We start from the raw sequence: 12442 nt of genomic DNA, 5'->3' as shown, positions 1-12442 counted from the left end.
TTGTTACTTAAGTTAAATATGTATTTTAAATTAACCTCCTGTTTGACCGCTAGGTTGTCATAAACGATTCTCCCCGACTCTGAGGATGCAATTCTATCATTTGCAGTAGGGAGTGTAAGTGAGACGCTCCCTTGGAGCAACTGTCTTCATGTGTCCGTGTTCAGCTTCTCAGGGGTAAAGCATACTTTCTGAGAGACCCTTAACCTCTTCTCTTTGTAACTCACCTGGTGAGCACCAGTTTCTCTGGAGAAGGAGAGGTCAGGAGACTTTGAAACACGGGTTCTGTATCTTTCTGGGCAGCGGGTGTCAGATGCGCCAGCAGCATTACGTCTGGGGTCTTGTGGGTGTGACTGAAAGAGCAAATGCCTACAGTCACCCAGTTGGCTCGGTTATGAAGGTAAATGGATTCACCTCTCCTGTTGACCTAAGGCAGAGAACAGGAAGAGGAGTTTTCTGATCAAGTGCATGATCCAGCCAACCATGTTACCTGAGCAGTGTAAGAAATAAAGGAGAAATAAACCATATGATCGATTTGTTCCCTCACTTGTTCATGTGAATTCCTGGGGATATCGCAGTGAAAAGACAGACACATCCCTGAACCGCGAGGTACCAGGGAAGGTGAATTTTAACGAGCTACGTCACTAATTATTAGTATAAGAAGTGTTATCAAGTACAAGTTCAGGGTGCTGTGCTTTGGGGACACAAAAGGAGGACTTGCAGAGGGGGGTGTAGGTAGTCGTTTGCTGGTAAAATGTTCACAACTGCCTTTCAGAAGGTATATATACATACATTTATTATAAAATTTACTGATTAAAATATGAGTAGCACACAGTTTACAAATAATGACATACAATCAATACTCTTTATTTCAAATTCCATTGAGTTAATTTATTCTCACAAAACTCTTCCTTGACCATGGCAAACTCTTGTATCTGTACCCTCAAGAGCATAGATAATAGTAAAATGTACTGAAATAATAGAAATGGGTTTTGAGTATTTGTGGCCGTTGTTTTGAATATAATTTATTTGATTATAAAAGTTTATACAATTTAATTTTTAATAATGGTTGTGTTTAACAACTGACTTGCAAACTTCCTACACACATACCAATCAGTCACTTCCAGACATCCTGGACGTAGAGTCAGAGAAGTCTCCCCTGAAGAAGGGACCTCTAGCTAAGAGCTGAACAATGTGGGAGCTAAACTGGCTGGGTGGATAGGAGAACTTTCTAAGCAGGGGAACTGCCTGTGCAAAAACCCCAAAGCCCAAGAATCTTGGCCAATAAAATCTCTGCCAGTTGGAAGAGGATGCTGGAAAGTGGACAGACAGGGATGTGAAGGAAGCCAGAGAGGATCCAAGCAATACTTGGTTTCTCAGCTGTACAATTACTGGTTCAAAAAAAAAAATCACTTAAAAACAGATATACTCAGAAAGAGGTTGTAGCACACACTATCGATTATCTACCCAACACCATTCCCATCTTCTTCCTGATTAACAGAATTCTCATTTTGTCCAGTACCCACCCCTCAAGGATGGTGTCCCAACTCAGAGTTAAATCCTGACTGACCTAAACCAATCACAGTGACCGCATCCCCTTTCAGCACAGGCATGTGACCCAGGCCTGGCCAATGAGACATTAACTAGTTGGGGCCTCCTTGTGGCTGTGGGAAAGGATTCTGAGCCCTCAGAGTTGTAAGGCTGAGAGGCATCTGTTTTTTTGCTGGCAGCAGTCACCGCCCTGTTTACACGAGATGGCCTGAGGGGATACTAACTAGAGGGTGACAGAGCAAAAAGAGGCTGGGCTGATGCCCTGTGGATCTCGCACCATATTTGAGATAATTGTTCTTTTTCATTTCAACTTGTTGAGTCAGAACCTTAGTCACTTGCTGTCAAAGACATGCTAACCCCAAGAGGTTGTGCACGGTAAAGGGAATAACTTATCCAATTACGTAGCTATGGGACCAGGTCTGGTGTATAGAACGCTAATGACCTCCCCCAGTGTTCATTATAGTCTGCAAAGGTTATTTGAAAAGTGCGCAGGAAGAAGAGTGAAAAATAAAAAGATTATTAACAGGAAAGGAGTATCTGGAATGTAAAGTGCATAAAATTTTTTTTTTAAAGTGTATAAAATTTTGACGTATGACGTGTTCTGGAACATAAACACGAGTGGCACTTCCTGCCTATAGTGTCTGGAGGTGAGGAGCTCTCCCTCGTACCCGAACATCAGTGCAGAACACATGCTGATGGAAGATGAAGACGTACTAGTGGTCTTCCCTGTCGCCCCCTCTGTGGAATCAGCTGAGGAGCCACTTGAACGGGCGTGTTTCAAGTTAGACTTGGTTATGGCTTTTCTGCGAAGTTGAGGGGTATGGCTCACACCATTGAATTCATTTCCCCATTACTTTGTCTGAATATTTTAATGGTGAATGTTCAGAGGAAAGTTAGAACTATTTCCAAATGCATTGACATGTAGCTTCATTCATAATGCAGGGACATTTTTATGAGAAGGAAAATTTCCTCCCTGACACTATTTGACAATTATATTTTACCTTCAGAACTAAGAGCCAAAATTCAGTTTAAACCCTTGTTGTGTCATAGATGTTATTCTTTAAAATGTCTTCCATGTCTAAGAAAGGAGTTATGTGAATGCTTTCCTGTGGCAGGGTATCCTAAAAATGGCTATAATCTCGTCATGTAATTTTGGGATGATTATTATAGAATGACAATCGCGGTAGAGATTCCTAGGTTAGAGTTGGGAAAATTTGAAATGAATTTTTCTATAACATTATAATTATTTCAGGTTGTTTAAAGCTCCAACACTGTTCCCTTTAATCGTATCATATATTCCTTTGCAACATTTAAAACAATTCTCTTCCCAATCTTTTCAGTCATCTTTGAGAAAGTTAATGACTGAAGTTATGTAAGATAATTCAGGGCTCAGGTATTTACCTGGACAAAAGTGCTCTCTAACATGGGAAGAGATACAAAAGGGGCATACTCTCCTCCATCCAACATATTCTGAAGATCTCTTGGACTGTGGGAGGGTGGGGCGCAGGGGGCACCTGGCTCACTGATCCTCATGGCAGGCTTCCTCTCAGTCTTCTTCATTGCGCTTACACACTGACGTCAGAAAGTTGAGGAAGTGGAAACATAAGGAACGGATACAGAGAAAATTTAGTACAACACTTAACTAGTCTCATTCATTCAACAAATTTTATCAACATCTATGATATCCGAGGCACTGCTGTGGGCACTGGAGACACATGTGAACAGGACTGGTAAGATCCCTGGCCTCACGCAGCTTTCACTCTACGGGGGAACAGAGAGTAAGCACGTTTTAAAAAAAGATGTTGGATAATAAGGGCTTCCAAAGTCTCTAGAACAGATACACAGAACATAAAGTGCCTGGGTGTGGGGCTGGAAATATTAATACTAATTAATTAGGGGGGTTAGGAAAGGCCTTGCAACATGGGCCCCGTGTCCCCCAAACCATTATTTTTCTGTCTTCCTAATGAATGGTACCAGTACCCTTTCCATCATGCAGGGCTCTCAAGTTCTTTTTTATAAGTAGGGTATCAAGATTATGCTAAACTGAGACCATTTCTTCCCGATCATTCACCCCTGACTGAGGTTTAGCTTGTGGTTGGGAGCTAAATAGTGGGTATCAGTGTAATCAACGACAGCATTCATCTCCAGCCCTCTCTCTGGAAACCGCTTCTACAGACAACAATGGCTCTATGTCGCTGGATTTTATCTTTCATCTACCAGAAATTACAGAATTCTAAGTGGGCAACGAGGCTCCAGAATGTAATTCTGTTCAAATGTTCAAAAGATCTCCCTTCCCTCTTCACAAACTTCATGCCAGTTAGAGGAAGAGTCCTTAACTGGCAAGCAGTGGCTCCTGTATACATATTTCCACCTCAGTCCTTTCTCTGAGACTCTTTTTTTAACCCCTAACCCAAGCTATTGGGTAAGTAGTGAACACGTCTCGTTGCCGTCCCAGCCAGGGCCGTGGGGCAGAGACCTTCACTGCCTGACATCCTATGAAAAGATGACTGGGCAAGGCAGGTGTGGATATTCCCCACCAGACCTTCTGCTGGTGGTGACTCAGTGAATGCCCCCCTTTTGCGCATTTACGTATGAAAATACGGAAAGTAAATGAGTCAAAATCACCAAGAAAGTAAAATAGTCTAGAGACGCCAAAAGGTAAAAAGAATGAGACAAAAGAAACAGCATTTGGGAGAAAAGAAAAAAAAAAAAAAGGGAAGGATAAAACAACAACAGTCACCTAAAACAGAGAGGATGAAAAATAACAATCAACAGAATTTATTGGTTGCTTGTTTATGTGGCAGGCAATAAAGGCTTTCCATGCCCTATCTCATTTCATTCTGGTAACACTATGAAGTAGCATTAGTAAGGCGTTCATTTTATACACCATGCCAATTAATGCTTGGAGAGGGAAAGGAAATTACCCAAGGTCACACAGCTTGCAAGTCCCCACAACAGGAATCAGGCCCTTCTAACCTGACTAGAGAAACTTTTGTCATTGCTCAAGGTTCAATCCTGCCTTGAGTGCTTGGAAAAGGGGTGTGAGTTGGCAAGGGTAGGAGGGGTCAGGATAGCTCAGGATGGATGGGAAGGAGGAAAAAGGAGGAGAACCAAAGAATACAGAAGACGTCCTTCCCTTCTTTTTCCTATTGCTGTCCCTTCCCGAACAATTTAGTCCTAAATCCATTTGCTGGATGAGAGGCAGGGATCTGTAGTGGGGAGAATGGGGAGCCACGGATAAGAACACAAGGGAGGCAAGAAGAGGGCACTATTGCCAGGGGTAAGAGGGTGCAGCCCGGTGTAAGAACCTGGGTGAGAAGGGCACCCAAAAAAGAGAGAGGCTGGTGGAAGAGCTCGGTAATTGGTTACGTACAGGGGAATTGATCTAATAAAACAGGAGACCATGAGCCTTTGTACTGATTTAAATAAGTGAATAAATTAAAAGTTTGATGAGGAACAGAATATTTATAGTTCAAACTATTTCCCACCAGCATATTTATTAATTTCAAAGGGGAAAAAAGTAGTTTTACCATGAAGAAGCCAGGCAGACATAGCTAATGAAGTGATTAGCGGACACTATCAGGAAAGCGGCAAATCAGAACAGTACAGCACCCCAGAGGATGCAGTGAGAAGCACGTGGCACCCTTCCGTGATACTCCTCCCAAAGATGTATGACCTGAATTCCATCATTAGGAAACATCAGACAGATCTAAAGTGACGGACACTCCACCAAATAATCGGCTGTGATCTTAAAAAATGTCAAGGTCATGAAAGTCAAAGACAGACTGCAGCACTGTCTCAGACTGAAGGAGACTGAAGAGACATAACAACGAAATGCAGTGTGTGATTCTGAACTGGATCCTTAGCTGTGCAGCCATTATTGAGACACCTGGCAAAATCTGAACGGGTCTCAGGATCAGAGGGTTGTAACAGGCAACGTTCGTATCCTGATTTTGATGTTTTGGCTACGCAGAAAAACATCCTTGATTTCAGGAAACACAAACTAAAGTATTACAGGATAACAGGGCATCGAGTTGTAAAATTACTCTCACAACATTCAAGGAATATTTCTGTCAATTTGTGATTGTTTAAAAAATTAATGGGAATACGAATACAAGGAAACAGAGAGAGGACAGAAGAGGAGAAGAGAGGAGAGGAGAGGAGAGGAGATGAGAGGAGAGGGAAGGGAAGGAAGATGGATGAATTTCGAGGTTCAGGCCATGAGTGCAAAAAGCTCTATTTAGCCACTTCAGGTTTCCAAGGAGAGAGCTTTGCAATAGCAATGGAAGGATTTTCATAGTGATTGCATGGTCAGATAAAAGCATATAATAGCCCATTGTCATTTATGTATTCTCTCCTCCGTAACTCATCCAATAGGACAAGGTATTTATTCCATCATCACTCAGTGGTTAAGAGACACTAAACTGCCTTAGAGAACCAGAGGACACAGCAAGTGCTCAAAATGTCAACTGGATTCTTTGTGGGCTCAAATATATGAAGATCTTCTGGAACAGGACAAGAAATCATTAGAAAACGGCACTTTTTGATGAGACCAAGGTGTCATTGAGGACGAAAAGCAAAAGTCAGCAACCTTTTGGGTCCGGCTTACAAACAATATCATAGCAACTGTTGTTCACCCTTCATTTTCCATAACAGCTGTGATTTCTTACATGTTTGTCTCTCTCAGCTCAGGCTCTCATATTAGTTCACGTGTTTCCTACTGAGATCTAGAAAAGTCGATCATTACAAGCAGCATCTTTGGTACACTGAGTTCCCAGAAGAAGGAAAGGGGAAAAGAAAGCCTGGAAAGTGAAGTAGGTAGAAAAGAAGGGAGAGAGAAAGGGGGAGAGAGAGAAAAAGGGAGCGAGAGAAAGAGAGGGAGGGAGACTGAAAGAGGGAGGGAGGAACAGAGAGAGAGAGAGAGAAATGAAGGAGAGGGCGACGGTGTCGTTCAATATCATCTCATCTGTATGTACCACCGTTTCTTACCTCAATTCAGGGCCAAGCCACGATCCTCTCTTGGAGACAATGTTTTTAACTCACTGTAGTTTGGGTTTCCTCCTTTTCCTGATGAAGTCTTTTGTGAAAGAAACAAAAATAGAAAATAAAGTGTATACAAAGGAAGAAAATTCCAATACTAATCCTTGCTTTTATTTCAAACCTGGGGTCCATGGCTGAGAAAGAATGCTTCTAGCTAAACTAGGTGGGGAAGTGGTCAGCGAACTTTCGTCTGTATGTGAGCTGAGCTGAGCTGTTGGCTATGATCGTAATCAGGGTCTTCTGTGAGTGGAACCGGGCAGTCATGAGGCCAAAGCTCATAGCTGACCTGAAACTGTCAAACAGTGAACTCCTGGGCTGCTGTGGCCAACGAGCATATGGGATAATGTGCAAAGGAAGTAATGTAAACTCAAATAACCTTTGTGCAATGGAGGGTTGTAAGAAGCCTGAGAGTTATTTTCTTTCTGTACATAAGCCAGAGTAGCGTAAACAATGCTCTGACTTCCCAGATGCTAGCTGTTGTCTGCTTGTCCGTACTTACATATGCTTACGCTCACTATTTTGTCACTTATGGATAGTTCTCACATCATATTGTGATTACAGTCACTATCGACATTCTTTCTCCTCTCCATTAAATTCTGACTTAATGTCTTCAGGAATACCTGGACCAGGTGAACTACAACTATAGTTGCCATCAGAACTCAAGTGACATAGGCCAGGATGGAACCTGGTATGGTGGGGATATAATGGATTCTGGAATCAGACACATCCAGGTTCTGAGGATAAAACTACCCAACTCAATGCAGTGTAGGGATGACTGAATGCGCTGAAGTGTAGAAAGCACCAAACTCTGTGGCTATCACAGTGAGCACCTAAATGGTGCTTGTATTGGCAGGGTCCTACCACACCGCACCCTGTGTCAAAAAGTATAATCTACCCAGCGTTTGTGGGGCTGAGTTCCCTCTTGATCACAGCATTTCATATTCTCCACATTTCATCCATTTTAAGAAACATTATTCCTCTGCTGAACAACTCTGAAATGGAATGTAGTTGTCATTTAGCTGCACACACACAAACTTAATCATGGTGGCTCACAGTAAATTGTGTACATCGATTGTACTACATGGGTTGCATTTAATTACTATTTCAAATGTGTTCCCAATGGGTACCCGGAAACCTTTTGTTCACACCTTCTGGTGAGATTAAGAAAATTCCAGGACAAAACTTGCAGAAGGTATGTCTGAGGCTTGGAAGAAGGTCCCAGAGACTAGAGTGGAGCATTCCTTTAAGAAATGCACAGAGGATTGTGGCACAGAGGACGACAGGCAGATAATGTGTAGACAAATTCTAATAAGAAAGCATTGAATTATGAAATTACAGCTTTCTTTCTTTCTCATAAAATAATGGTATATCTTATAATTAATGGATCTTAGATTTGATGAAATGCAGTAGTCAACTCTTGCTCATCCAGAAGTGGGTGCTAAAGTACAGTTTTGAAAAAAAAAATGACTCTGATCCACTGACAACATCCACACCTCGGAGGGTATGTCTAGTGTTTACAAACACATGCTGATCAGTAGCTGCCTCACGGCCACTGGGAACAGGGAAAACCCCTTTCCAGCACTGTGCGTATGTGGCTTCCAGGGTCCCTTGGGTATGAGAACATCCCCCTAGAGAGCAATCAGTGGGTGATCTTCCAGGGCAGCAGATGCAGCTGTGGATTTAGGGCCATGAACAGGGAGGAGGAAATGAGAGGAAGGGAAGGGCTTCGGCAGATTTGCAGCTACGGCTGGACCTTGCCCCTCATCCTCTTCGAACCCTGAAACAAAGGGGAGGTCAGCTAAGGAGCAGAAAATGTAACAGAATCTTTTATCGTCTCTGGTGTGATTGTATTTTTGCTTTTTGTTCTGGAATTATTTTGACACCTTTGGATTATGTGTATAGATGGTAAATGTGTGCTGAATTTTAGCTAGTTTTGTTTTAACTGTGACTTGAGATGATTAATCTGTACATTGCAAGGCCCTCCCCCCATTCCACCAATTATCCTGGTTAATTAGTCAAGACTGCACCATTCCTAAGACATATAAATTGTTCTGTGAAACCAATCTTGGTCACACATATACACAACACCATGCATTTTGTCAATGGTCCAAAAGCAGTCTCAGCTCTTAAATGAACTATATTAGGTTAGTTCTCAATACCTAGGGACGGTATTAAAAGTTATATATACACATACATACATATATATACGTATATACACATATATATACATGTATATATACGTATATATGTACATATATATGTACGTATATATATACATGTCTTTCCAGTCTTACAAACATATGTACATAAATGTGTATTATATATTGCCTATAGCAGATACTCATATTTTCCCATAACATTAAATCAACAGTTATGATGAGGACCTATTTGGAATATCACAATCTGTTGTAAGATGTGCCAAAATTAATTGTGCCCCATGGTTAACAGATGTTTGAGAAATTACTTTTTCTCAAAAAGCAGATGATTCCAGGTTCTCACTGAGAGCTCCCCGTGCTTTGCTGTGCTCTCTGTGGGAGATCAGAGAAGAGCAGCTGACAGCCAGCCAGCTCACAGCCCCCTCCACTCCCCACCCCATGAACAGCCCTTACTGAGATGTTGTTAGTTTTGGTGATTCAGAATAACTCCAATAGTGTGGGCAGGACTTTCACAGATAGTTCTGTCTTTCTAATAATTTTATCTATGGATCAGTTTTTAATATAGGCTTACTGAGATATAATTTACATATCATCAACTTCACTCATTTAAAGGGTATCGTTCAGTGATTTTTAGCATATCTACAGAATGGTGTAACCATCACTATGATCTAACGAGAATGTTTTCACCATTATCCATGGACAAATTTTTAATAAGGGTACATTTATGTCTCTCTTCTGTCACCTTGTGACTGTTGCATATCAGAGAATGATATGACCATAGCCTTTATGAAGAAAAGTCAGAGCAGTGAGATGTCGCAAGTGAAATTTGCAATAATGTTATTCATATTAATAAGCTGAACATTTGTAGGTTCTATATAAATATTTTCAAAATAAAGCAAGGCTTATTTTTGCAAATTCTCTATGAAAGTTTGTGTGGTCTTGCTTTATATTGTATGTGCAGTATAGGTCTACAATATAAAACTCATAAATAAAAACTAAAATTTAGTATTAAAAATAGATTAATCATATTCAAGAACCAAAGACTGTTTATATTATGGAATGACAATAAATACGTGTTGAGTGAATGTGTGAATTAAAGCAGAGAAGAAAGCAGGGCTGTTTCAGGCCATTGTGGGAACACAAAGCTAGCTTCATTTCACCGATACACAGAATTTTTTGTTGTAATTTATTCTACCAGGACTGTGTGTCGGTTTTCACAATCACAGTTTATATATTTTCCAATAATTTATGCCTTTCACTAGGCCCATTAAATGCCTATACATCTAATTCAGCAAGCAAAATGCAGAGCAATATTATAGGTAGGGCTTTAGCTGTGCTGCCAGGCAACGCGGGTGGAAAGGAATCTTGTTCTACTTGAGATGGACTCCAACTTATATTACCAGTTGCAGAATCTTTACATTCTTTGCTATTTCTCCTAATTAGTGCTCTTTTCTCCTTGTTAATCCTCCTTGTTTTTTCCAACGCTGAGGGCAGATTAATTCAGCAGATATCTTCACCAGGGTTCACTTTTCTGCTGAATTATAGCATAATTTTCATCGGAAAAGGCACTGGCAGCTACTTTTAGTTAAAAGAAAAGGTAGAGAGATTCCATATTAAGTCTGACTACAGACCAGAAGCCAATGCCAGTGGTTTAACGGGGAATCTAAGCAAAGAAGCGTGAACTGTATACACTTTAAGGGTGGAACTACTTCAGCTTTGCTCTGGACTTTCCATGATGTCACCAGGACTTCCCCATCTGGGTACGGTTCCAAGGATGACCAAGGGAGGCTCCATTAGGGCTAAGAACAGAGTCTATGCGAGGAACACTCACCCAGTGGTGGTGGGATGTCTTCATTTTCCCAGGAATAAATAGAGTCCTGGGGAATTTTTTGGAATCCTGACAGCTTGGGTTTTAATGGAGATTGGGAATGGGAGGGAGTGAGAGTCCAGGAGCCAGCCTGAAAGTGTTTCCGTCAGCTTTTCTGACTGCCTAATTCAGAGGAGTGTCTATAAAGGCCCATAAAATGTTCCCTGTATTTGCTATTTACCATTCCCATGTGGTCCTTTCCCCAGATATTTTATTACAAAAAATTTTCAAACCTATTGCAAAGTTGAAAGTATTCTATAGTGACCACCCATATACTGACCAGCTAGAATCTCTTGTCTTTTTTCTTTCACGTGTGTTATTTCTGGAATTACATGAAAGCTTTTAAATGGTGCTTCTTACCTGTCATCCGTTCAAGCTGTTCTCTGTGATGCTCGGTGCTGTGAGAGCAGTTCCTCATAGCACTTTGAAGCATAGCATTTCCTTAGATGATATTTTTCTAAGCTACTTAACACACTGATAAACACTTTTAGGATTGTTGCATCACAATTCTAGGTTGCAATTCTGATGACACCTTTGAGAAGCTCTGACTATTGGGGCCTCTTCTCTCTTGACAATGGGACCTGCAACTAAACTTTCAGCTTTAAACAGGAAATCTGTTCTCGATTTTCTCTCCCATTTGAATAATTAAAAACAACTGTCTTCCCACCAATTCATTCAATTCTCAGTCACTTATGGAAGAAAATTGGGGTAACAGTTTGAAAAAATCAAAATTTGAAGATAATTTGGAAAACTTGTTTTTATTTCCATCTCAAACTCTCAATGAAATTATTTTTAAGAAATTCAGTAACCAGATGTTGCCTCTGAGTTTTGGTTACGGTACAAGAAATGAAACTAGAAGGAAAAGAGGAAGATAAAAAAGAAAATAGACATCTTGTCCTTGACACATTAGAAATTCATTGAACTATCCATTTCCTTCTCCCTCAGGTTCACACCCAAGTTGCAGTAACCAGAGATTCACTTACATAGAGGCGAGACTGAAGGAGGTCTCCTGGATGGATACTAGGACATTAGTCTCCAAATAGCACCTTTCTGACTCTTAACATTTCTTTGTCAGAACGTGTTTGTTTACATAACCACAGGGCAGGCAACTAACCACTTAGTACAGAAGCACAGAGGCCAGGCTGCTCTGTGCATTGTTCTATTGCTCCTGCATCACAATGGGCTGGCAGAGTCTCTGAAGTAAGAGATGAGCCCTGCCTGGGAAGGAGCAGCCTGAAGGTCTGTCTCTGAGAGGCAGCATGGCCCGATTTCCAGTGGAGTCCAGATGGCTCAGGAGAGGTAGTTCTGAAGTGTGACGCTTCCTTGGAGAGAAAAGTCAGTTTAGCCGTAGAATCACCTTGGAAAAGATACCATGCTGAGAGTTGAAAACATTTTACATCACTTATTATTCAACTAACAATTTATCATTCAATCTCCCTATAGCCTGATTTTCAGAGACTTAAATGGAAAAACTTCAAAAGAATGTGGCTTTGTTAGAGGGCAGAGGCCTCTTTATCTTCGTACCTCCAGCGTCTCATGTACCCTGGACAAAGGCTGTAGTAGGCACTCAGGAATAGTCGGGTGACTGTAAATAAATACATCATATTCGCTCTGAAGGTATTTTCTCTTGACCTTATGTGATTAGGTAGTTGTCTTTGTGGCTTTTCTGTGTGGTTATGTGGCTCTTCCCTGTCACATCATCCTTCTTTCCCTTTTGGGTTGTAGTCAAGGGCTGGAGACACCCACCTGTTGTGTAGCTACCTTCTCACCTGCTCAAGAGGATGGGAGGGCACGAGGGGGTCTGGGGGGCGTGTATCACCTTGGTGAATTC

General features: G+C 41.3%; 1 protein-coding gene across 1 annotated transcript in view; it reads right to left on the bottom strand.

Annotated features, from left to right (window-relative positions):
• Positions 1–12442, bottom strand: part of GARIN2 (golgi associated RAB2 interactor family member 2) — a gene marked incomplete at its 3' end in the record, with an annotated part of 29318 nt that overhangs the window by 13738 nt on the left and 3138 nt on the right. Inside the window, exons 3-5 of the mRNA XM_081049744.1 lie at positions 6538–6625; positions 2950–3120; positions 225–424 (exon numbers count right to left, since the gene is read on the bottom strand). Of these exons, the coding sequence (XP_080905870.1) occupies positions 225–424; positions 2950–3108 (359 nt within the window). The 5' untranslated portion in view covers positions 3109–3120; positions 6538–6625. The remainder of the gene's footprint in view (positions 1–224; positions 425–2949; positions 3121–6537; positions 6626–12442) is intronic.

The sequence above is a fragment of the Rhinolophus hipposideros genome (assembly GCF_964194185.1).
Source record: "Rhinolophus hipposideros genome assembly, chromosome: 5".
NCBI lineage: Eukaryota > Metazoa > Chordata > Mammalia > Chiroptera > Rhinolophidae > Rhinolophus > Rhinolophus hipposideros.
Note: the sequence above shows the minus strand (reverse complement) of the source record. Positions and strands in the feature narration are given on the sequence as shown.